Below are 21,788 nucleotides of genomic sequence, written 5' to 3'. Positions count from 1 at the left end.
TCTTCCAACCCTCTCTAGTCCTCCTTATACAACCTCTGTCTCTCTCACAGCATTTTAACATGAAACTTGTCGTTTCACAGACACACCAAGGTAGGCAGATAACAGTCGCAGAATCAGCTCTCCACATAGACGGGGATGCCGTAGACAGCGACGGCCGCCGCCGTGACATATCTGAAGCGGCAGGCGTCCCTGGCCCTGGCGACGGCCTCGACAAGGGACACCTTGCCGCCGACGCCGGCGCCGGCGACGGGCACGGGACGCCTTGTGGGTGGCGGGGTGCACCTGCCCTGGCCGGCCCGCCACTTCTCCTTGTCCTTGGCGGCAAAAGTGCCGGCGGGGGCGAGGCCCCACTCCTCGAGCAGGCGGGCGGCGAAGCGGTCAATGTCGCGGTCGGTGACGTCCCACAGAGTGCCGACGACGGCGGGGCAGCCGGCCATCATGTAGTTCCAGGCGGGGCCGTAGACCTCGAACTCGCCGGCGTCGGCGAGGCGGGCGCTGCTGCAGCCCATGAGTAGCACCGTGGCGCGGCAGCGGTCGAGGCGCCGGATCGTGCGCGCGCGGATGTACTGCGCGCCGCTGCCGTGGCCAAAGTAGAGGAGCAGGTCCGACTGCGACAGCGCGAGCTCGAACTCGTCCTCAGTCGGCACGCGCCCGACAATGTGGCGCCACGAGGGCACCGGCAGGTGCGCCATCAGAGGCTTCCCAAACGTCGCCTCGGTCGTCTTGAGATCCGACGAGGGGTTGAGAATGCAAGTGCCGGATGTCTTGGAGACGTGGTGGCCGCCAGCTTCGGGAGAGGGACGGGCTGCTTCGTCTGCTTCGTGGGAGGCTGTTGAAGCAGCGCCGGCTGCCACTCGCTGCTCTAGGATGAGGCGGCGGAGGCAGGCCAGCGAGGGCACGCGCGAGATGCCCAGGTTGTGGAGGCAGGGCAGCGATTCCCAGGGGAAGGCATGGAGCGCCTTGTCCAGCATCAGAATTGTGTGAGCGCCTGCATCTGCCTTGTAGCCGTCTGCATTTCTAGTCGCAGACGCGTGGTAGGAGTGTAGGGCGTCAAACGTGTCCACTACCATCGAGTCGAAATCGATCTCGTCGTACGCATTCCTCTCACCGTGGAACTGCAGAATATCGACGACAAAGTAGAGGAGGTCTGTCAGCTCGTCCTCAAAGTCGCAGTCCGGAACAGAGGCGTCGCCGAGGCCAATGAACAACTCCAAAATCCGCGAGTCAAGCGTCACCTTGGGACACTGGGTCGCCTTGGTCTTCTTGCCGCGAACCTGCTGCCGCGAAGGGAGATGCTTGTCCATGATGGCGAGAAAGTTCTTCTGGAATCTAGCCAGGAGATCGGCGCGCCGGGTATGCTGAGAGAAAATGCCCCTAAATCCGCCGAGCCAGATCTGCTCAATGTTTTCCAATAGCTCCCTCAACCGCACATCTAGCTCCTCCCGCTGTGCCCACCAGGCAGTCTTTGCGCCCTTGGCGCTCATGTCGCCCGCATGGTGGCACGTCTCGTTGGCCTGGCTGATAATATCCATCAGCTCGGCGCGGCCTTGCTGAAAGTTGAACACCTCGTTGTCCGCGTCGCGCGAGCTGGCTCGCTCGAGCGGCAGGCGGATGACAAAGGGGCTCTGGCCGGCCTGGAGCTTGGTGATGCAGAGGTCGTGCTTGTTGTCGCTGAGCGACATGGAAATCACGCTCCACGGCTTGGGTATGATGTCGACGTAGTCCCTCTGGAACTTGTGCAGGTCGAGCGAGAATCCCAGACTGGTCCGCTTGGGGCCTACGGCGCCCAGGGCTGACGGCCACTCCAGAGTGTCGTGCCTGGGCGCGTTCTTCTCCATCACGAGCGCCTTGCGCTCTCGGCGCCAGATCAGATTCCTGGCCAACTCGACCGAATACCACGCGTGGACAGAGTGGGAGGCTACTCTGGCTCTGGCCGAAGTCGCCGCGAGGAAGAGGCCGACGTTTTGCAGCATCCCCGATATCCTGTGCACCAAGCTGGAGTCGCCGCTGAGTGTCGCCACGGCGTGAGCCTCGAGGAGATACTCCTGAGCCTCTCTCAGAGTCTCCACGTATGCCCGAGAGGATGCGTCCTTGGGGCTCTCTCGTTGAGCCACCGCAGCGCCGTTGCGTGTCTTCCTAGGGGGCGACATCTTTGCCACCGAGTGACGTTCCGGTGTGCCCTTGTCACTTGCCATGCCTGAAACAGCAGGGAACGAGATGGTGGAATCGTGGATGACGGAGAAGACAGGGTCGTGAGCCATCTGCTCCATGCTCATGCCCACAAGACAAGTCGCCATTGCCACCTGTTCGACTGAAAGAAGGTCTGGGCGTCTTGATGCTTCACTGGCTTCCTTGAGCACCGTAATAGCTGCTGTCCACTCCTTTTTGCCCAGTCTAGACGTCGCCTTTTGCACAAGGATTGACGCCCGAAGCTTGGCAAGCTGAGAGTCTTCCGTGGCCGCCACTTGTTGAGCGGCCGGGGAGACGACGCGCGATTTTGCGGTGGCAGGCGCCCTGGCAGTCTTCTTCACTGGGGCTTGTCGTACAGTTCTCCGTGTGGCTGCTGCTGGCTTTTGTTCAGTCTTCAGCTTTGCAATCTTGTCCCCAAGAACCGCCATGTTGGACGCCTGCCCTGGCGCGGCCGTAGCCACCAGATGATTCATGATGGCCTCGGCCTTTGCGATCATGACGTGCGCTCCTTCTAAGTTGTCGAGCTCCAAGTACATGGAGCCAATCTGGCAAGCAAGCATCGCGGAGGAATACGAGCGGTCGCCGTCGGGGAGGAGAGCTGCGGCAGCTTCCAGCATAGCAAAAGACTTGGTGGAATCAGCAGCCCTAGCATAGACCGAGCCCATCCACGCAGCACAATCCGCCATGTAGAATTCGGTATTGACGCTCTTCGCCAGCTTTCCCGCCTGCTCAGCATAGTACATGGTTTCTTGAAACATGCCTAAGTGAGCATAGACGGCAGACAGCCGGAGCACGTTCCGGTACAGAGAATGGAACAGGACCCAAAACTCGGGCCCCGGGGTCTGCTGCTGTGTGTCTTCCACCGTGTCTGCCACCGACAGGCTGAGGGTGGTATTGTCGGCTGTGCTTGGCTCTATCGGGCTTTTAGCAGCCAGTTGAGCCTCGAGTCGCGTCCACTCATGGTACATGCTTCGGACGCTCTCCCTCGAATAGACCAGAGCATGGTGCGAGTCACCTCGCTCAAGAGCCACTAGCGAATTCAGGTACGACGCTTGCGCAACAAGGCGCTGTCTATGGACGCGACCCGCCTTCTTGAGCGAGGTGTTGGCGCTGAAGGCGAGCTGGGCTTGGAGAAGGTGCTCTTCAGCTTTCTTAAAATTGCCAACGGCAAGGAAATGCTCCGTGAAGGAGAGATGAAAACAGGCCACGGCTTCACCCTGCAACTGGACCTGTTTCCCCATAAATTCTTCGGCAACCAGAAATATCTGCTCCGCTTTTGAGGACTGGCCAAGATTGGTGTACTGCAGCGCCAAGCACGAGTTGTGGTGGATAAAGTCTTCTGCCCGCGGCCCTTCAGCCACCTTGGTGATGTCGGCAGCAAGCTCGAGGACCATGGCGAGCACCGTATCCTGTCCCTTCATGCGAAGAAAGTCTGCTGCCGACTGCAAGTGATTTAAGAGGCCCGGTACGTCGTCGACGCACCTCTCCAGCTCAGCCTTGTCGCGACATGTTTTGAGCATCGCCTGCCAGCTCGATATGGACTGCTGGAATGCATCCAGGTCACGGTATCCGTTGACAGACATGGCCAGCGAGTGGTACAAGGCTTTCATGTGGGGGACGAATCCAGCCAAGCCCGAGTCCTCTCCCAGATCTCCGTCTCCTTCAAGCTGGGAGGCATCTCTAGCAACTGCGAGGAGCTCCGAAGATGTGCTAAGTTTACCAATAGCTGAGCAGAGCAGAGCTAGAAGCACCCCAAACCGCCGGATTGGGAACCGAGTCGGGATGTATGTTCGGAGCAGCGCATCAACCGTGGGGTGTTCAAGGCTGAGGTCGGCGCTACCCTTGCTGCTTCCGAGCAGGACAAAGTGCAGCCGGTGCTCCAGGACAGCGGCCTGCTGCTCCTCGGGCAAGTGACCCGTCCAATCCTCCCGCGTCTCTTCCGTCTTCGAAATCGCAGACAGCACGCGGGAGAGAGCTTCTGCCTTTTCACCACGGGTCCAGGCAGTTTTGGGTGGGGCGCTCGTAAGAGCGCCTGCAATCGCCTGGAGAATGCCGTCCTCGACCAAGCTCGTCCTGATGGCCTGGAGCGCGCCTAAGGACTCAGTTTGTCTCCCGAGTGTCCGGCAGAGCTCTGCCATCATTTCAAGCTTCAGCATGAGCTGCGCCTTCCCCTTCTCGTCGCTTGATTGATTCTTGACGCAATCGATGGAGCGACGCAGAGCACGCAGCGGAGCGGGATCCTTTGGGTCAGTTGTCTGCTGCTTCAAGAAAAAATACTGGCGATAATAGAAATGCGAGATCTTGACATGGTAGCACGTCTCGGAGTCAGGGGCAGCCAGTTTCCCGACATATTCGAGGAGGGCCGTGACGTCGCCGAGTATGGCCTCCATCAGGTCCCACGAAAGACGGCCTTGGTCTAGGCGTAGCCTAATCATCCAAAACGACGAGTCGATGGTGTGCTGGATGGACTGCAGCAAGAGCTGCCGCCGCTGTTCGTATCGAAGGTAATCCTTGGTGCTGCTCTTGGGGCCGGGGGGCTTGCCGAGCCAGCGCAGACAGAAGCGCGGACACTGAAGGATAAAGGTCTCGGTGAGCTCTCTTGCTGTTGGCACGGTCGAAAGAACCCCGGCGTTCTCCCCGTTGTCCAGACCAACCAGAAATTGCATTGCCGATCGTCGGACCGAGCAAACATTGGTTATGAGCTCATCCAACTCGGCCGTCTCTCCCCGTAGCGGTCCCTGGATGCTGGCAACAACGTCGTTGAGCAGCTGGTCGTTTTGCAGAAACAGGGCAGGGTCTTTCAGCTGGATCGACAGTAGCTGCGCTGCGAGGGAGCTGGATCGAGCCGCCGAGTCCACGTTAGAGTCTACGAGGTCGCAGAGCTTGGTGGCCCACGATACGGCGTCGGCAAAGTTTACACACTCGCGGGCCATCGTTGTCAGGGTCTGATAGAGCAAAGCTAGGGGTGACTTTGATCCCCTCGACGTTGAGGGTTTTAGTTTTTGACCCTGAATCTGTAGGTAGATACCGTTGAAAACGTCGAGGCAGGCCGGGTAGAAAGACCGTTTCGAGTGCCGGCTCCGTGCGATGTAAACGCCCAGGCATCGCGACAGCGGGGCAATGATTTCCCTGTCGACGTCTCCTTTGTGCTTTGCCAAGCGCCACCAATGCAGCCGAGTCTCCAGACCCAGCGCAACGAGGTCAAGATCTGGCGTGGTAAGGTTGGTGCTTGCGCCAGCTCGCCCGTCTGCCGGTTGATTCTCGCCTTTGATGGCCATGACCGGCACCAGCACAAAGAGGCATTGGGCTACAACCTCCAACTGGCGCGCAATTCTGCCAACGTCGGCATCCTTCTCACTCGCCGAGACAAAGAGGAGATTTGTTGGCGATGCTATGTTTTCATTTTGGAGACACGGGATGACCGCCTCGACCCAAGTCGGCCTCTTCGTCAGGGATATTATTCGCAGGACCTGTATCTGCGTTGTGATTATTAGTGAGAGCAAGGCTCCTGAAGCCTTGGGCTGGCCAAAGTCGAGAAGATCGGCCACGACCTGGGGGGCGGCGTTCTTAGTATCGACGCTCGATGTCGATATCTTTGTCGGCTTCTTTGCCGCGGATCCTGCCGATGTCTCCAGTCTCTTTTTCAATATCCTTAGCTCCTTGATGGCCTGGTCGTGCAGCTCCAGCGAGACTAGCTTTCCCACCAGTGTCGACATACCGGCCTCCAGTTGGAGGGGCTTGAGCTTGAGGTCGCCGGCGTCGCTGAGGAGGCGCATCGCTGTGAAGGCTATGCGGGCACACTCGGCAAGAGCAACAATATTGGCGGCCGCACTCCTAGAACCGGATTTGGACGGCGACCGGGCATGTCTTGTGGCCACGGGCGACGAGGACTGGCGGTTGAGCGGCTGGGAGCGTAGGGGGGTCATGGGCGCGGAACTGGAGCGGCGAAGGGCGTTGCGCGTGGCCGTCTTGGCTGATTCACCCTCGTGCGGCGGGGACTGACGGATCGGGGACTGGGGAGGAGGCGGAGAGGCCCTCGATGCGCCGCCCAGCGCCTTGAGGGTGGCATTCACGACATCGGTCGCGAGAGCTGCCCGCTCCTTCGCAGAGAGAACATGTTGTTGTTCCGACGCGGCTAACTTAGCTATCCGTCTCGCATCCGTCGCCGACGCCGTATTCGCTCGCTGCCTCGATGTTTTGGGGGGCGGCTTGGCGGCTATCGGGGCGGTAGGTAACTGTTCGTCTTTGGGGAGCAGCAGGGTCTTTATGAGGATGACGGTGACGGGCTCGCAGGTCGAGGCGGACGTGACAGCGGCGCGCACGGCGTCGGCGTGGGCGCGTAGCGTATCCATGAAGATGACGAGGTAAGGTACCGAGTAATGCGCTGGGCTGATTCCTAATCATATCATCCAATCATTCATGGCCGATTCCTAGGACAGAGCAGACGGGGCATTGCTATGTTATCCAAGCGGTAGGTGGCAATCGGGAAGAGGGAAGAAGCAATCGGGTGTGCTGTCGCCAAGTCGTTAAGTCGTCGGTAACCCAAGGTAGTAGGTAGAGGTAAGGAAGGTGTTGAGGCGGTGTATTCGTAGCTACAGAATAACCCAAGGTGCATGTAGCAAATTGTAAGGTGGTTCCAGGTCCAATTCAGCGCCTCGGCACAGCAACAGGGCACACCTTGGGGGAGCGGGATGTGCAGTAAATTCCGGGTTAGGTAGGGCACCTTATCCTGTCAGCGGGTCGGGTGCTGTGTTGTATCGCTCTGGGATGCACCTTCCAAAACTTCAAGCGCTGACGCTGGCAGTTGGCCGGGCAACTACGACCGACCCAGCCAGACCAGACCAAAGCCAGCCCCACTCGTCTTTTCCCTCCTAGGGCTTGGCGCCCGGCAGGCAATGCACCATTGAACAACCACCAAAGCGACGACAGTAACTGAGCAACATAGCAACCTAAGGGCGGGCGGCTAACCATCTTCAACACCAACAAAAAGTTTAAACTTGACGCCTTTTTACCTACCCAGCTAATACCTTCTCTTTTTGTCCCCCATCAGCCGCCGCCCTCTGCTGCCCAGCTGCCATGACTCGCCTGGCGGTTTTCCGACGAGGGCTACTGATGCCCGCCGCCAATCCCGCCGTCTACACCCCATTGGTACTGGCCCAATCGCTCCCACGGCTGCTGCTACGAGGAGCCGGCGTCCGCGCCGTATCAACGGGCGCTGTAGTCCCCAAGGTTGCCCAGCCGTCCTTTTGGAAATCCATGGTCCCCAAGCCGCTGCGCCGTTTCGACGCGCCCAAGAAGCCCAAGTCCAAAGAGTGGAATCCGGCGACCTTCTTCATCGTCATATTCCTACTGATCGGCTCCATGTCCATACAGATGATCGTGCTGAGAAAAGACTTCGGCGCCTTTACGCGCCGGTCCGACGTCCGCATTGCCCAGCTTAGAGACGTGGTCGAGAGGTTACAAAAGGGCGAGGCCGTCGACGTGGAGAAGGCGCTGGGCACGGGCGATCCCGAGAAGGAGTCGGAGTGGGAGGAAGGTTTGCATCTTCCCCGCCCCCTTGCTGAAATAAACATTTGAACGCAGGAGCAATTGTTGACGTGGGGCGTGGTCGATTTACAGTGCTGCAAGAACTTGCGCGCGAACAATCTTCACTAAAGCCCAAGAGGCGGGGACGCCAGCTAGACGCCAGCCAACCCCCGAACCCCAATAGATCTACGTCCGCCTCTCCGGAATCCGAGCCCGCACAGGAGATGACGCCCAAGACAAAACTACCAAGCCAGGCAAGCTTCTTCTGAGGCAGGAAACGTGGCAGTAGAGACGGGGGGAGACGGTCTATTTATCCTACGATAGCATGTCTTTAAACGGAGCTGCGCTGTCGCTCTGATTCAGCTGCGCAACCCCGGCATTAGCGCCGGTAGGTAGAGGGCTTGACGTCCCCCGAAAGCCACACCGACGCAGTTCTGCCGCGAGAGCCGGTAGCAGGCTCTCGGTCGACATCTCCACTCTCAGCCCCTGGCCTCCCAGCTGCTGGGGGTCCAGGCCGGCGAAGAAGGCATCCTCGCCCCGCACGCCCCCCATGTTTACGATAGCAATTGGCATGCCCCTGTCTTTGGCTCGTTTTGCTAGCCGCCACGCCGAGTAGGTTGCGAGCGACGTGGCGAGAACGAGGAGTCGTCCAGCGCCGTCGATGGCCTCTTCGGCCTCGTGCTTAACCCTGTGGCTTATGCTTTCACCAAACATTACGACGGCCGGCTTGAGGATTCCGGCGTTGCTTGCTGGGCTCCACGCCCCGTCGCGGTCGACTTCGACCACGACTTTGGTGCCGTCGGCGAGGGGTGGCGGACTCGTCAGACACGTTGGGCAGGCTGGATAGCGGAATGTGGTGTAGGGGGCCTCGGGGACCTCGACGTCGCCGTCGGGGTTCATCCGGATGCCGCGGGCGCGCTTCTCGGCGGGGTCCTCGGTGTCGAGGGCGCCCGAGGCCATGGCTTCAAGCAGGAAAGCGGCCCAGAGGGGATTCAGCTTGGCCAGCTGGTCCTGGAAGGCCTCGCGGGGGAACTCGTTCCAGCACGATGTACATATTGTCGAGCGTAGATAGCCGTGCAACTCAAGCGTCGGTATCTCGGGATGAGCCTTGGCGTGAAATGAGTCGACGTTCTGCGTGATGACGCCCGACACGAGTCCCAGTCGGCCCAGGTCCCCGACGGCATGGTGGCCGGCGTTGGGCTGGGCCTTGTGCAGCGCCGACCACCCCAGGTAGCTGCGCGCCCAGTAGCGCTTCCGCGCCTCGTGGCTGGCCAGGAACTCGTGGTAGTAGATGGGCCGGTACGTCTTGTTGACGCGGTACGTCCCGTTGGTGCCCCGGTAGTCGGCCAGCCCGCTGGCCACGGACAGGCCGGCGCCCGTGAGCACTGCCGTCGAAGCAGGCAGCCCCCCGCGCGCCGGCGCCGCGAAGAAGTCGTGCAGCGCCGCGAGCGCGCCCGTGAACGTCCCGGCGCTGGGCGGCCTTATCGTTGGCGCTGGCAGCACGTCCGTGTATGGGATGCGCATCAGAGGCTTGCCCATGGCCCCCATTGCACGTGTGTTGTGTTGTGTTGTGTTGCTCTCACTCCCGTTCCGTTCGGCTCTCACCAAAGACTGCCTACCTCGACGCAGAAGGTACCTAAGGTAGGTATGGAAAGGTAAGGTATGGAAGGTATCAGTCGCGTTTGAACCGAAGCATCTAAAGAATCCAAAGAACCTTGTCGGCTTCGTCATCCATTCTCGGCGTGTGTGTGTGTGTGCGCCAGAGCTAACGTCGAGTAAAGGGAATGCCCCAATGCTAGCCAATTGCCTGCTCTAACCTAACGCTACCCGGTAGGTAGTGCTCATTAGCGGGCGCACACCTACTGAGGTGCACCTGCTTGGCAGCTGCGGGCGGGTCAGGAACTCCCCCACATCGCCCGAAACAACAAGTGACGAGGCTTTCATCCCGCACCCGCACTCGGGCGGGCTTCCATCCAGTGCTGCGGGGCAACCTAATGGGCCTAATGGGAGGGAAGCTCCCGTCTCATTGTGAGCGTCTACCTTACCGAGATGATGTAGTATGTGTATAGGTAGTATAGTGTCTGATATTAAGTTGTGCGATTGGCTTTTTGTGTCGCCAATTGCTTGTCAAGAGGACGATTGGCGGGTACCCTGTCGTTTTGTGAAGTTCAGTGCGCTGGAGGGGGTCCGTACCCGGAGCCCTGGACAATTGCCCGGATTGGTAGGGGAAGAACTTCAATATGGCCCCATTTTAGGTAGGCAACGCACTGGTTTACGGTACCGTATTGCAAGCACCGGCCGGAACCGCTCCCCTCTCTAACTCTAACCGACAGACCCAGAGATTTCCAACTCTCTTTTCTTCGGGCTTCGTTCGCATTGAGGTGTGGGTGCATTTCTTGGTATACGGATAGGGATAGATACGCTTTCTCCTTCGCACTAATTGCCTGCCTTACCTTTTCTCCGCCCTGTCCCTGCTCGGCTTCTCGATCCTGAAACAGAACAGAACAGAACAGGACGACGCGGACTACGCAGCTGGCCGCGCAACCTGTCCTACTTGTCTGTCTCGTCTCGCTCTCTCGGCCCGTTTCCCTCGTTTGCATTTAGTTCCCTTCTTTGATGCCTTCGCTTTGCTGCAGCAGACAATGCTACTTAGGGCCTCTGGTAGAACGCCTCAGCCTATGTGCTACGACGCCGCCCTCGCCCTGCCCAGCGCCCTCGACCGCCGCCGCCGCCGTCGCCTCCCACGTCGGTCTACGTCCAGGAGCGTCTCGGAGCCAGCACCAGCGTTTCCTCCAACTTCCACTCCCACTCCCACTCCCATCCATTTCTACATTTAGCCCAAGGACACATAACCCACAGCCCGTGCGCCTGCGCCTGCGCCTGCGCGTCTCTGTTCCCCTGGCCAACTCGGCCCGCCGCTCGTTCTTCGACCGTGCCTCTGCTTCCCGCCCTAACTGCCGACCCATTTCCACAATTGCCAGTGCGGCCCCCCCACAACCTCTCGGATGGCACACGACCACGACAACAAAGACAACGACGACAACAACAACAAGGCCACGCTTACGATACAATAACATTGTCGCTCTCATGGCCGGGGCTACGCACCAGACGAGGGGCCACGGCGGCCACTCGCACCACCATCACCATGACAACGTCTACCTCACGTCGCAGAACAAAAAGGACGCCGGCGTGCGCATCACCCGCATAGGACTCTATGCGAATCTCGGCATGGCCATCGCCAAGGGCACTGGCGGCTACCTCTTCAACAGCCAGTCCATGATCGCAGACGCCTGGCACAGTCTGACCGACTTGGCCTCGGATGTCCTGACCCTGGCCACCGTCTCGTGGAGCCTGCGCCCGCCCACCAAGCAATTCCCCCTGGGCTTCGGCAAGGTCGAGAGCTTGGGGTCGCTCGGCGTGTCCAGCATGCTGCTGTTTGGCGGCATATTTATGTGCATGAACAGCTGCGAGACCCTGTACGCCCACTTCCTCCTCGACCCCGCTGCCGCTGCCGCCGTTCTCGAGCACGGCCATGGCCATCACCACGGGCACAGTCATAGCCACGGCCCCAGCGGCCCCAGCATACATGCCGCCTGGCTCGCCGCCGGCACCGTGGCGGTTAAGGAGTGGCTGTACCATGCGAGTATGTTCTGCCCTCCCTGGTTCCGATACGAGCTCTCTCTGACCCCTTCCTCCCCTCTGCAACAGCCATGAAAGTCGCGCGCGAGCGCAAGTCCTCAGTCCTGGCCTCCAACGCCGTGCACCACCGTGTCGACAGCCTGACGGGCATAGTGACGCTGATGGCGATTCTCGGCGCCAACTTCTTAACTAACGCGGCGTGGCTAGACCCGGTCGGCGGGCTACTCATCTCCCTCCTCGTCATCCGTGCCGGGTGGGGCAACACGCTATCGGCGCTCTACGAGCTGGCCGACCGGGGCATTGACGACGAGGTGCGGCGGTCAGTGCGGCGCCACGTTACCCAGGCCCTTGAATCCGACGACGGCACCTTCAGCAGCGCCAAGAACCGCGAGGTGCAGGTGTGCGAGGTGACTGGCGTCAAGTCGGGCCAGAACTATCTAGTCGACCTCGAGCTCGCCGTGCCGAGCCGCTGGACAGTTGAAGACGCGCGCATTCTCGAGGACGCCGTGCGCGCCCGCGTCGGCGCCAAGGTCCGCGGCGTCCGCAGACTCCGCATTCGCTTCGTGCCCAAGGAGGCCGTGGAAGCCGCCGCCGCCGCCGCCGACGCCAAGGACCTGACGGAGAAGCAGCCCTTTGACGAGTTCATCTCCGGCGACATCAGCCCGAGGACAAGTCCCGAGCCCGAGTCGGACGACGACGACCATCATCATCGCCACGACAAGAAGGCGCAATAGAAGCTCCCCCGCCTGCGCCCTCTTTTCCTCATTTGCCTCGAATTATGTTTCGTACGCCATCAATGATACCTAGGGACTGCAAAAAAACACATTATTGCTGTGCGTGTATGTGTGTTTATTGTGACAAAGCAATGTATCTCCTTTCTTCTGTTTTGTTGCATCATCGCATCGCCATCATCATAAAGAGAGGCTGCCTTGACACCCATTTTCTCCCTTCTTCCCCGCAAAATCCGGGACACAAGTTGAGCATTTGCAACGGCGTTGTTCTTGGCTTTTTTTTTCCTCGGGGAAGACGCATGGATGGACGGACGGGGCGCAGGCCGAGTTTTGTAGGGCTACCTGCTTACTGTAAGAGAAGAGAAGAAAAACCTCTGGAAATAGAAAACACAAACAAAAACGGAGACAGCGCGCGTGTAGCCCGGAGTAACTACCTCCGCCTGGGAGCTGGGAATGTATTTCTATGGGGTAGGGGGGAATATTCTAAAGAGGAAAAGGGGGAGAGGAGGGGGCGAGTAAACAAACAAAGACCGCTGTTTGTTTGTTTGTCTTATCCTATTTTTTCCTTGTTTCTCACTGTCTCTTACCCACTCTCGTAAAATACTAAGCGAGCTTCCTGTATGTATGTCAAATAAAATACAATAATAAAAATGTATAAATCGAGAGAAAGCAATCCTCTGGGTTCAAGTGTGCGGCTTTATGTCATGAACTCTCTCTAAGCGAAAATTCATCCCATGTAGCTAAGGTATTTTGGCACGTGCTACGTAAATACCTACCTTCCATCTGCGGTTGCCGTTGTCCAAATGTCAAACTTTCTCACAATAGGAAGTACATAATGGACGGAGAGAGATATATTGTCGCACGTGAATTAGATGCGGGTGGTTGACCGTCTTGAAACTTACGCGGCGACCCACGGATGTTTCGGTCTAGAATCCAAGGTACCTATGTGCATGCAAAGACGTATTGGAACCAATCTTCCTCTCTCCCCTGTCCAAATGGGTCGAGAGACAGACACAAAGACACAAAGAGAGAGAAGGATGCATGCCTGACCGCCCTCTAGGATGCGATGTGCGGCCCCGTTGCCGGCCTCGTCCGTTGTTTAAAACAGGAAAAACAAAATGCTATGCAATCCATCCATCCAATCTTTCCCGGGCAAGGTGAGTTTATACAGCAGCCCGGGATAAACAGAAACAAGAAACCTCCCAATCCAGAAAAAGGGAGGAAACCAGAAACCCCCTTCATTTACACGAAAATAGGAACCATTAGAAGCGTAAGCTCAACAGGGGGAACTATTCCCGCTGACGACCCCTTTCAGAGTATCATTACCAAACCACGCATGCCTCACCCCCAGGTATATGATATGCATCGGTTTATATATGCTCTGTCTCAGATATTATGTTGTACGTGTGCGGGGAAGAAGAAAGCAAGCTTCGTGTGCTGCTTGCTCACGTTCTCTGCTCTTTTTCTAGTTCGCGAATGTATTTGACAAAAGTCTTCTTGTGTGTCTAGCCTAACGTGTCAGCCACAGTTCAACGAGTGGATGCATTTTCTGCTGCTACTCACCATGCCGGCATACCGGCCGTCGCGCAGGATGCAAATGTACCGCAACCCCAGCTTGACAAAGCACTCGTACACGAGATCCATTGGCGATCGAATATCCAGCGCAACGGGTGCCTAAAAAGAAGTAAAAATGTTAGAGCAGTTACTTGTTGTGGGCCAACAGAGTAGAGGACATACAGGGTCAATGAAGGGCGTGAAATCAGTCGGGTCAGGAAGCCCATCATCCGAGTCGTCTATCCTGGGGACGTGTGCCATCAGGCAAAGACTGGAAGCCTCGTCGACGAGGTTGTCCAGCGCAAACTCGAGATCAGGCGCAGGAATCAGACCGACAAGAAAGCCATCTCGGACGATCGGCAGACCGCCATCAAGCTCGCCAGCCTTATGCAGGAGTTCAAGCTTGGTTCGCAGGCTGACTGCCGGGACTACAGGCGAGTTGGTTATGTCGATGATCCTCCCCTTGCGGACTCTTGGCACGATATCAGCCAGATCAGAGGTGAAGATGGGCTTGTGTTTATTGCTCAAGAATGGATACGAGTTCATTTCCGTAAGGAGATCCTATGAGCCATTAGCAAGTTTCGTGAAAACGGCGGCACATGGCAACCCACGTAGATGCTGTGAGGCTCGATGGCATCGGCTGTCCATTTTGCAACCAAGATAGCCAATGAGAACGGCAAGACATAATCCAGGTTCCCGGTAAGCTCGAAAAGAATGACCGCAAGGGTGACTGAGAGGCGAGTGACGCCGCACATGGTAGAGCCGGCAGCGACGAGACCGTACACGCCAGGCTGTATACATGTCCCGGGCAACTTGGCACAAGAGCTCCAGACCCCATAGCTTGGGAAAGCCATGACCATCCACTGCACAACATGTCCTATCAAACGACCCATGAGGCCGCCGACGACCATGGACGGTACATAAATTCCCGCTGGAACTTTCTGTCGCAGATTATTAGTCATTGCCCATCTGGGTAGGTAGAATGCGCACCCGGTCAGGGACTTACGATTCCAAACGTGACAATTGTCAGCAGCCCTTTGATGAGGAATGCCATCAGAAGGTTGAGGATGATGGGAGGTATGTCGTCGAGTTCCTCGGGGCAAAGACCCAGATTTTCCAGGTTGTTATCCCGGTCATCGCAGGGCGCAGCCAGGTTGTACAGCAGCTTCGCAACGGGTAGCTTGGTCAATACATTCCAGTATCCAACAAGGCCCGTCACGAGAGCGACAAAGACAACCTCTAGCATGGGGTAGGCCTTGATGGTCGGGATCCGACGGAACGTCTTGGCCCAGCGGCGCGAGGCCTTGATAAACAAAGCACCGGCCGTGCCGCCGAGCACTCCGACCAGAATGAACCCGCCAAGCTCAAAGTACTCCCAGTCAAGGGGGTACCGGACCTCAAACATGACAATCTTGTGGGTTCCATACGGATTCAAGAATTTCAGCGTTAGCGCGGCGGTGATACAGCAGAAAAAGGTACGGAACAGCGTCTTGGCTGGAAAGAAGTAAGCAACTTCCTCGAGGCCAAACAGCACGCCTCCCAGAGGAGCGCCAAAAGCCACGGCAACACCGGCGGCGGCAGCTGCCGAGAGAACCTCACGGCGCTTCGCATCATTGCGGTCGTACTTTGAGAAGAGACGGCAGGCAATGTTGCCAACGCACGTCGCAATGTGGACGTAGGGGCCCTCCTTGCCCAGGCTGAGGCCGGAAGCGACACTCAGAACCAGGCCGGCAGACTTGATGATGAGTGTCTTGAGGCCCAAGAAACCATGGAGCACGAAGCCGCTCAAAATGACCCTCACCTCGGCAACGCCGCTACCAGCGGCCGAGTAGTAGATCATTGGAGGCGACCCGGGCTCCTCGACGACGTGCTGGGGGCTGATGCTGGGCTCGTAAGCGTCATTCTCAGGCGCCACGAGCACCGACTCAGCGGCCAGGTTCTCATCTAGAGTCGACAAGCGGTAGGCCGACGGCACGACCGTCTTGGTCGTCAGGGTGAGCAGGCACGAGAGGGCGGCCAAGCCAATGACGCAGCCCACATAGACCGCGTACTCGGTCCACTTCTGACCGAAGGGATAACCATTGAGGACCTCGGCCCAGTCGTGCCAGTCGGTGCAGCGGCCGTGGGGGCAGCACTTCTTCTCGCTGAGATACCAGACCCTGGCACAGTATCCCTCCTTGAAGTCGAAGGCGGTGGCCTCGCTGACATTGATGATGTAGGCAAGGACGGCAATAATAAAGCCGACGAGGGCGCTCAGGATCCAGCCCTGGGCGCCGTCAAACAGGACATAGACTCGGCCCCAGAAGTCCTTGCGGCTCCGCAACGCCTTGACGCGGTATGCGTCGGCGATACCGTCGTGGACCCAGTCGGTCGACGTGAACTGATCGTACCACACGCGGTCGTCGGGGAAGATGGAGCCCTTGGACTCGGCCATGGACGAGTCCTGGCGGTCGGCGAGGGCGTGGATCAGACGCTGGCCCCATGAGTTGGCGCGGTTGTGGTGGCGGAAACTTCTGATGCTATCTGCAGGGGGTAGGAGGGTGGTCAGCAAGAGGCGGCGCATCACGACAAAGCGCAGCACAGCGCAGCACGCAACACGAAACTGCAGCACGAAACTGCAGAACACACGCCTTCGACTTACCGACATAGCTCTGGTTCCTCGAAAGGAGTGGAGCCCGGGGCGAGCCATGAGCGCTTTGGTTGCGGATCCGTGAGCGAGACGACACGGTCAAGAGCGGCGACCGCTCGTCTGGGGCGTCTGGGTTGGAGGGTCTCCGGCTCCGGCTGTGGCTGTGGCTCTGGCTCATGTTGCCGAGTCTGGTCCTACTGCTGCTTTCATTTGACGGGGGTGCTGGGCGTCTGCTGTTGACGGGAGAGGATGGAAGAGAGTAGTAAGCTCCGCGAAGGTCAGCAGAGGAGCCTGCCTCAACGTCCTGGCTGACTGGTGCGGCAGCGTCACGGGGGTCGAGGCGGGGCGCGTGCCTCCTTGCTGCCATGGGTGGGTCGGAGGTCGGAGAAGGGGGGAAGGGGGGAGAAGAGAGGTTCGGATTCGGGTTCTGTCAGGTCCAGTCTGCTGGTCCGAGGCCGGTTCCTTGTCGAATGTTGGTCGGTAGTGTTTTGTGCTGTCGAATGTCGGGCGGACTAGGATTAGGACTGGGACGTGCGCTATCGGGCATGGAGCAAGACAAACATCGGGTTTGGACTGAAGTTGAACCGGCCAAGACGGACGGGAGGCGCAAAACAGAACGATCTAGCACGGCTGCAGGCGCGCGAAAGAGCGAGAGCAATGGAATACGGATGCAGCGACGGGTGGCAGGCGATTACTATAGTCTAGAATGGCTAGGTTGGTGAGGCACCTTATGTACGGTACCGTAGGGAAGGCACAGTACAAGTAGCGAGGCAAGATGGAAGGATGGATCCAATGCCCAGGACACAGCCCAGCCCGTACTAGGACCACAAACGCAACTTAGAAAAGGCGCAGGCGTAGTCTCGCCGCAATTCGGGGCGTTGCGGGTTGCTGGAGTCGGTCTCGAGGCCTGCCTTGATTCCGGGCGTCGAGGTGAGGGTGTAGTAAATAACAAGAACAAGACGAATGGTTTTTGAAGAGGGCGGGCCGACGTGCAGCAGGCAGCTTCCAGGTGTTGGGGGACGACGCGCGTGCGGTTACGGAATGGATGCTCTGCGCTGTCGAAGTGCGAGATGGCTGGTGCTTGTGTCGGGCCCTCCTGCCCAAACCAGATGATTCAAACTCACAGCGATGGTAGGGGCAGCTGACAGCATGGATGGAGGCCACTCCATAACCCAGCAGCGCCATTCATTCCTCCATGCTTTGGGCCTTTGGCTCAACAGTTGAACTCTCTATGTATGTGTTCAAGTGCTGTAGATCTGTAACTTGGAGAGTGGGTTTTGGGGATTTCTTCTAGTCAGATGTGCTACTGCAGCAGTGATAGCGCCTATTAGATCATCGTGCGTCATGTTTCGAACCCGCAGCGGCCAAGGTGCCAATTGGAGGGCTTTGGTTAGACGCAAGAGCCGCCTCCACTTGGGCGATCCCTGCGGAACGGGGAACGGAACCAGAGTGCTAAAAGACCGGGGAAGCGAGCTGGAGTGGCTGCACTACAGACACCTTTAGCATCCATAACGGGGTGGAGCCGCAAGTTGTCTCGGCATTTTGGGGAGCATCCATGCGAAATCTCATATCTTGCATCTCGTTCATCACTACAATAAGGTTGGACTTAGTATCCCGTACTGAGAATTGTCTACGTGGTCTCCAAGTTTCAGCTGCGCCAACCATTCAACCATCACCCCGGCACGGACCATTTCACTGTATGTACCACGGATCCTGCGCGACTTCCATTTGGAACTTCAAAGGGAACGGAGTTTAAAGAAAAGTCGCATCACAAGACTGGACCCTTCACACCCTCTCTTAAACTGAAATCCAGGCTGGGCTAGCCGAGCGATAACTCAGGTTCCATTAACAGTTTTGAAACACGGGCACAGGCGGCCTGACCTGGTCTGACCAGGCCTGACCTGACGGTGGAGCGACGAAGGAAGGGACGGCCGACCGCCTCATTGCATGTTTCCGACGCTTTTAGCTGTTGCAACTCTCGGGCCATGACGCCATCACCAACCCAACTAAGATCCATACCTCTAGAATAGGCAATCAGCCGACCTGACCTGACCCGACTGGCTTCACTTTCGGCCGAACCGGCGCCATGTCGTCGCGGGACGATAAACGCCGTACAGTGCCCAAATTCGCATCGTTTAAGCCCAAACAGTCCCCGCCGCCAGCACAGGAGCCCCCGACCAAATCCCCGTCGGAGGCGGCACGGACAACGGCACGGGAAACAGCACGGCCAATCCGCTCTATAGACGACGCCCCTAGGACTGCAGACAAATCAAAATCGTCTCGCCGGCACGACGCCGATCTGGACCGCCGCCGAGACCAAAACCGGGACCGAGGCCGAGACCGAGACCGCCATGGACAGGCCAGCCTCGCAGCCTCGCCCGCACCCGCCAAGGAAACACCCGGCGGCAGCGATATCTTCTTCTTCGACAACGCCGGCGATCGCCTGATCTTGAAGTACGGGAGCAATGACCGCTCCAAGGTCCCGCTGTACCGCCGCTTCGGCCGCGGCAAGCTCATGGGGTCGAGTGGCTTGCTTGCCATCAACCGCGATGGTCCCAGAGAAGAGTTCACCCTTAGGACCTACGGCGGCGGCAGTTCTGCTTTCCGTGACAAAAACCTCTTGGCAAAAGCCCGCCAGTCAAAGTCCAAACGGATCAGGCCGACAGCCAAGGATGCTATTCCGACCGGTTCTGAGGATTTTGTCGCTTTGGAGCCTCCGAGGAAGCGCAGACGAGGTGAGGACCGCCTCGACTCACCACCTGGGGCTGGGATGCCCGACTACAGGTCCATATATAGCAAGGCCAAGACCGGCAGCCACCCAGAGAGAGACAGCGACAGCGACAGTGCATCTGATTCTGGCGGCGATGTCTCCTCGAGCCCCGAAGCCGAGGACGACTCCGAGATGACCACCGCCAAGAAGAGATCAATCGAGCTGTCGCGGCGAGTCAGAGATGATCCATCTGACATCGAGGCATGGCTTGACATGGTTAAGCTCCAGGATCGTCTCTTCCGCGAGAGCGGTGGAGATTATCACCAGAGAAGCCCAGACGAGGTCAAGGGACTGGCTGCCCTGAAATTGTCACTCTACGAAGAAGCTCTCCCTCATGCGGTGCTGTCTCTCGACCGGGAGAGGATCCTCGAGGGGATCATGCACGAGGGGTCCAGAGTGTGGGAACCTCGGGTCCTCAGGAAGCGCTGGGACGAGGTGACAAAGAGCGACGGTCGCAGTTTCGTCCTCTGGAACTCGCGTCTAAACTATGAGCTCACCCAGATATCCACATTCACATACGGAGATGTCAAGACACTCATAATAGAAAGACTTCAGACCCTGAACGAGTCCCTCTCAAAGGCTGACCTGGCCCGCGAGTCGTTGTCGCTTTCTAGCCAGCTAGTCTATGTGTTTCTCCGACTCACGCGCTTCCTCCACGACTCGGGTCGTTCCGAGCTGGCTGTAGCCGCCTGGCAAGCAGCCCTGGAAATAGCATTCTGTCGGCCCGTAGAAGACGACGACGAGTCGGTCATGTCCTCTTTTGCAGACTTCTGGGAGAGCGAGGTGCCCCGGCTTGGCGAGGACTGTGCCAACGGGTGGCGCCACTTTGCCGAATCGGCCACTATGGCAGATCCCCCTGGTCCCAGGCCCATCGTCCCGAGAGATCCCCCTCAAACCAGGGATGCCTTCAAGGCCTGGGCATTGATTGAGCAAAAAGAGATGAAAAGGTCGTGTATGCCTGCCCGCACTCTCGACGAGGGGACTGAAGACGACCCCTTTCGGGTCGTGACCTTCTCGGATATCAAGGACCTTCTGGTTTGGCTTCCGGCCTCTGCCAGCCGCCAAGTCAAACTCCAGCTCTTGGACGCCTTCCTGGTCTTTTGCCGCCTTCCTCCGGCTTGCTTGTCGAATACCCCGGCGAGCGCAATTCTGAATGACCCCTTTGTTATTGGCCGCGGCCAGGCTTTTGAGGCTAGCTTCGAGAAAGAAACGGCCAGCATATCGCCAGACCTCTCGAGAAAGCCCCCAGAGTTTAGACAGCAAGGCTCAAGCATGGCGCTGTCTCCAGAAGCCCTCTTCCCCGGAGCTGCGTGGTTTCGATATCTCGATAAATGGCCCGACGTTCACAAGCAAAGGGCAGACCAGGTCGACTGCTCTTGGGTCTTAGGGACACTTCGGTTCTTAGTGCGGATCATGGGCGTTGAGGAGCTGGCGGAATATTACTTGGCCATGGAGTGGCTCAACGAGCCGGGCGGGGCAAAAAAAGTCGCAAAGGGGCTTCTGAAGCGGTACAGCTCCAACCTGAAGCTATACAACGCGTACGCGTTGATCGAGTGGGCCAACAAGAATGACGAGATGTCTACCAAGGTCCTCGTCTCTGTGACCAACCAAAATCTAGTAAGTCTGGTTGTCTAGCAAAACGGCCTCTAAACGGTTATGACTAATGCGTCTCCATGAAGTCGTCCATACCATCCGCCTCTCAGCTGCTGTGGAATACCTGGACATGGATTTGCCTAGAATCGGGGCAGAAGCAATTGGCTCTTGCTCGACTCTGCTCGTCGGTCGACGCGAGTGTTGGCAACTCGGCGACATCTCCTGCACTGCTTCTCAAGGCCAGGTCCCACTTCTCCAGTATCCGGGACTATTCGCTGTCTTCTCTGCAGCTGGAGACATCGGCCCAGTATGCCGAAAGCCTGGCCTTGCTCGAGTACCTTACCGCCGAAGGGGGGTCTGAGCCGGGGTCCGAGACACAGGGCAACATAACTGCGGCCCTTGCAAGCATTAACAGCTTCTCCGCAGAGCTAGCGGCGCGAGACATGGGCAAATCGGCACACCACGAACGCCTACTCCAGACAGCTGCGCGGCTGTTGTACTACCACGCAACGCACGGGTAAAGCTCCGAGCTCGGTCCCGACTCTGGGAAGCACACACCAGCTATACTAACTAGCTATAACACAGGCCCTACAGACCCGTCTACGTACGGAAGCAGCTCCTGGAATTTATCAAGCTCTTCCCTCAGAACACCATCTTTCTCGAGCTGTTCGCCTGGGCCGAGTCGAGCCTGCGCCTCAACGATCCGGTGCGCGAGGTTCTGCAGAGTGTGGCGCTGGCCGAGCCGAACGACGGCGTTAGCACCCGGCGGTTCGCGATCCAGCACGAGGCGCGCGTCGGGACGGTGCACTCGACGCGGGCGGCGTTCGAGGCCGCGCTTGAGGGCAGCGGCGGCAGCGCCTGCAGAGGAAACGTCGAGCTGTGGCTCGGCTACCTCCGGTTCGCGGCGCACTCGGCGGCGGTCAGCAAGGAGCTCAAGGCGGGCCAGGCCAAGGCCGTCTTCTACCGCGCCATCGCCGCCTGCCCGTGGGCCAAGGAGCTGTATCTCGAGGCGTTTGGCCCGGCGCTGGCCGCCGACATGAGCTCGGCCGAGCTGCGCGGCGTCTTTAGTACGATGGCGGTAAAGGGCCTGCGCACGCATGTCGACCTGGAGGAGTTTTGGGACCAGTGGCAGCGGCGCAAGGCCGAGCGACGGTAG

General features: G+C 58.5%; 6 protein-coding genes across 6 annotated transcripts; 3 read left to right on the top strand and 3 right to left on the bottom strand.

Annotated features, from left to right (window-relative positions):
* Positions 1-113: 113 nt before the first annotated feature.
* Positions 114-6,542, bottom strand: B0T26DRAFT_742618 (peptidase family C50-domain-containing protein; the record flags this gene model as incomplete). Its single annotated transcript, XM_060444143.1, has 1 exon — positions 114-6,542. One exon carries the CDS (start codon positions 6,540-6,542, stop codon positions 114-116), a length of 6,429 nt encoding a protein of 2,142 aa, XP_060292332.1.
* Positions 6,543-7,419: 877 nt separating this feature from the next.
* Positions 7,420-7,937, top strand: B0T26DRAFT_610105 (uncharacterized protein; the record flags this gene model as incomplete). Its single annotated transcript, XM_060435886.1, has 2 exons — positions 7,420-7,726; positions 7,810-7,937. Coding segments are annotated over 2 exons (435 nt in total), but the record flags the coding sequence as incomplete, so codon positions are not given.
* Positions 7,938-8,031: 94 nt separating this feature from the next.
* On the bottom strand, positions 8,032-9,255 carry B0T26DRAFT_652005 (SIR2 family histone deacetylase-like protein; the record flags this gene model as incomplete). Its single annotated transcript, XM_060438327.1, has 1 exon — positions 8,032-9,255. One exon carries the CDS (start codon positions 9,253-9,255, stop codon positions 8,032-8,034), a length of 1,224 nt encoding a protein of 407 aa, XP_060292330.1.
* A 1,548-nt stretch (positions 9,256-10,803) lies between these two features.
* Positions 10,804-12,089, top strand: B0T26DRAFT_654121 (cation efflux family-domain-containing protein; the record flags this gene model as incomplete). Its single annotated transcript, XM_060438518.1, has 2 exons — positions 10,804-11,359; positions 11,425-12,089. The coding sequence occupies 2 exons, from the start codon at positions 10,804-10,806 to the stop codon at positions 12,087-12,089; spliced, it is 1,221 nt and encodes a 406-aa protein (XP_060292329.1).
* A 1,442-nt stretch (positions 12,090-13,531) lies between these two features.
* On the bottom strand, positions 13,532-16,636 carry B0T26DRAFT_678503 (chloride channel; the record flags this gene model as incomplete). The annotated part of the gene is made up of 6 exons (XM_060440237.1): positions 13,532-13,591; positions 13,650-13,760; positions 13,824-14,201; positions 14,252-14,581; positions 14,647-16,163; positions 16,282-16,636. The coding sequence occupies 6 exons, from the start codon at positions 16,634-16,636 to the stop codon at positions 13,532-13,534; spliced, it is 2,751 nt and encodes a 916-aa protein (XP_060292328.1).
* Positions 16,637-18,355: 1,719 nt separating this feature from the next.
* On the top strand, positions 18,356-21,788 carry B0T26DRAFT_652660 (NRDE-2, necessary for RNA interference-domain-containing protein; the record flags this gene model as incomplete). The annotated part of the gene is made up of 3 exons (XM_060438385.1): positions 18,356-20,656; positions 20,719-21,149; positions 21,218-21,788. The coding sequence occupies 3 exons, from the start codon at positions 18,356-18,358 to the stop codon at positions 21,786-21,788; spliced, it is 3,303 nt and encodes a 1,100-aa protein (XP_060292327.1).

Source organism: Lasiosphaeria miniovina (genome assembly GCF_030549165.1).
Source record: "Lasiosphaeria miniovina strain SMH2392-1A chromosome Unknown B0T26scaffold_6, whole genome shotgun sequence".
Lineage (NCBI taxonomy): Eukaryota > Fungi > Ascomycota > Sordariomycetes > Sordariales > Lasiosphaeriaceae > Lasiosphaeria > Lasiosphaeria miniovina.
The sequence above is the reverse complement of the archived record's forward strand: the minus strand, read 5'-3'. Positions and strand labels throughout refer to the sequence as shown.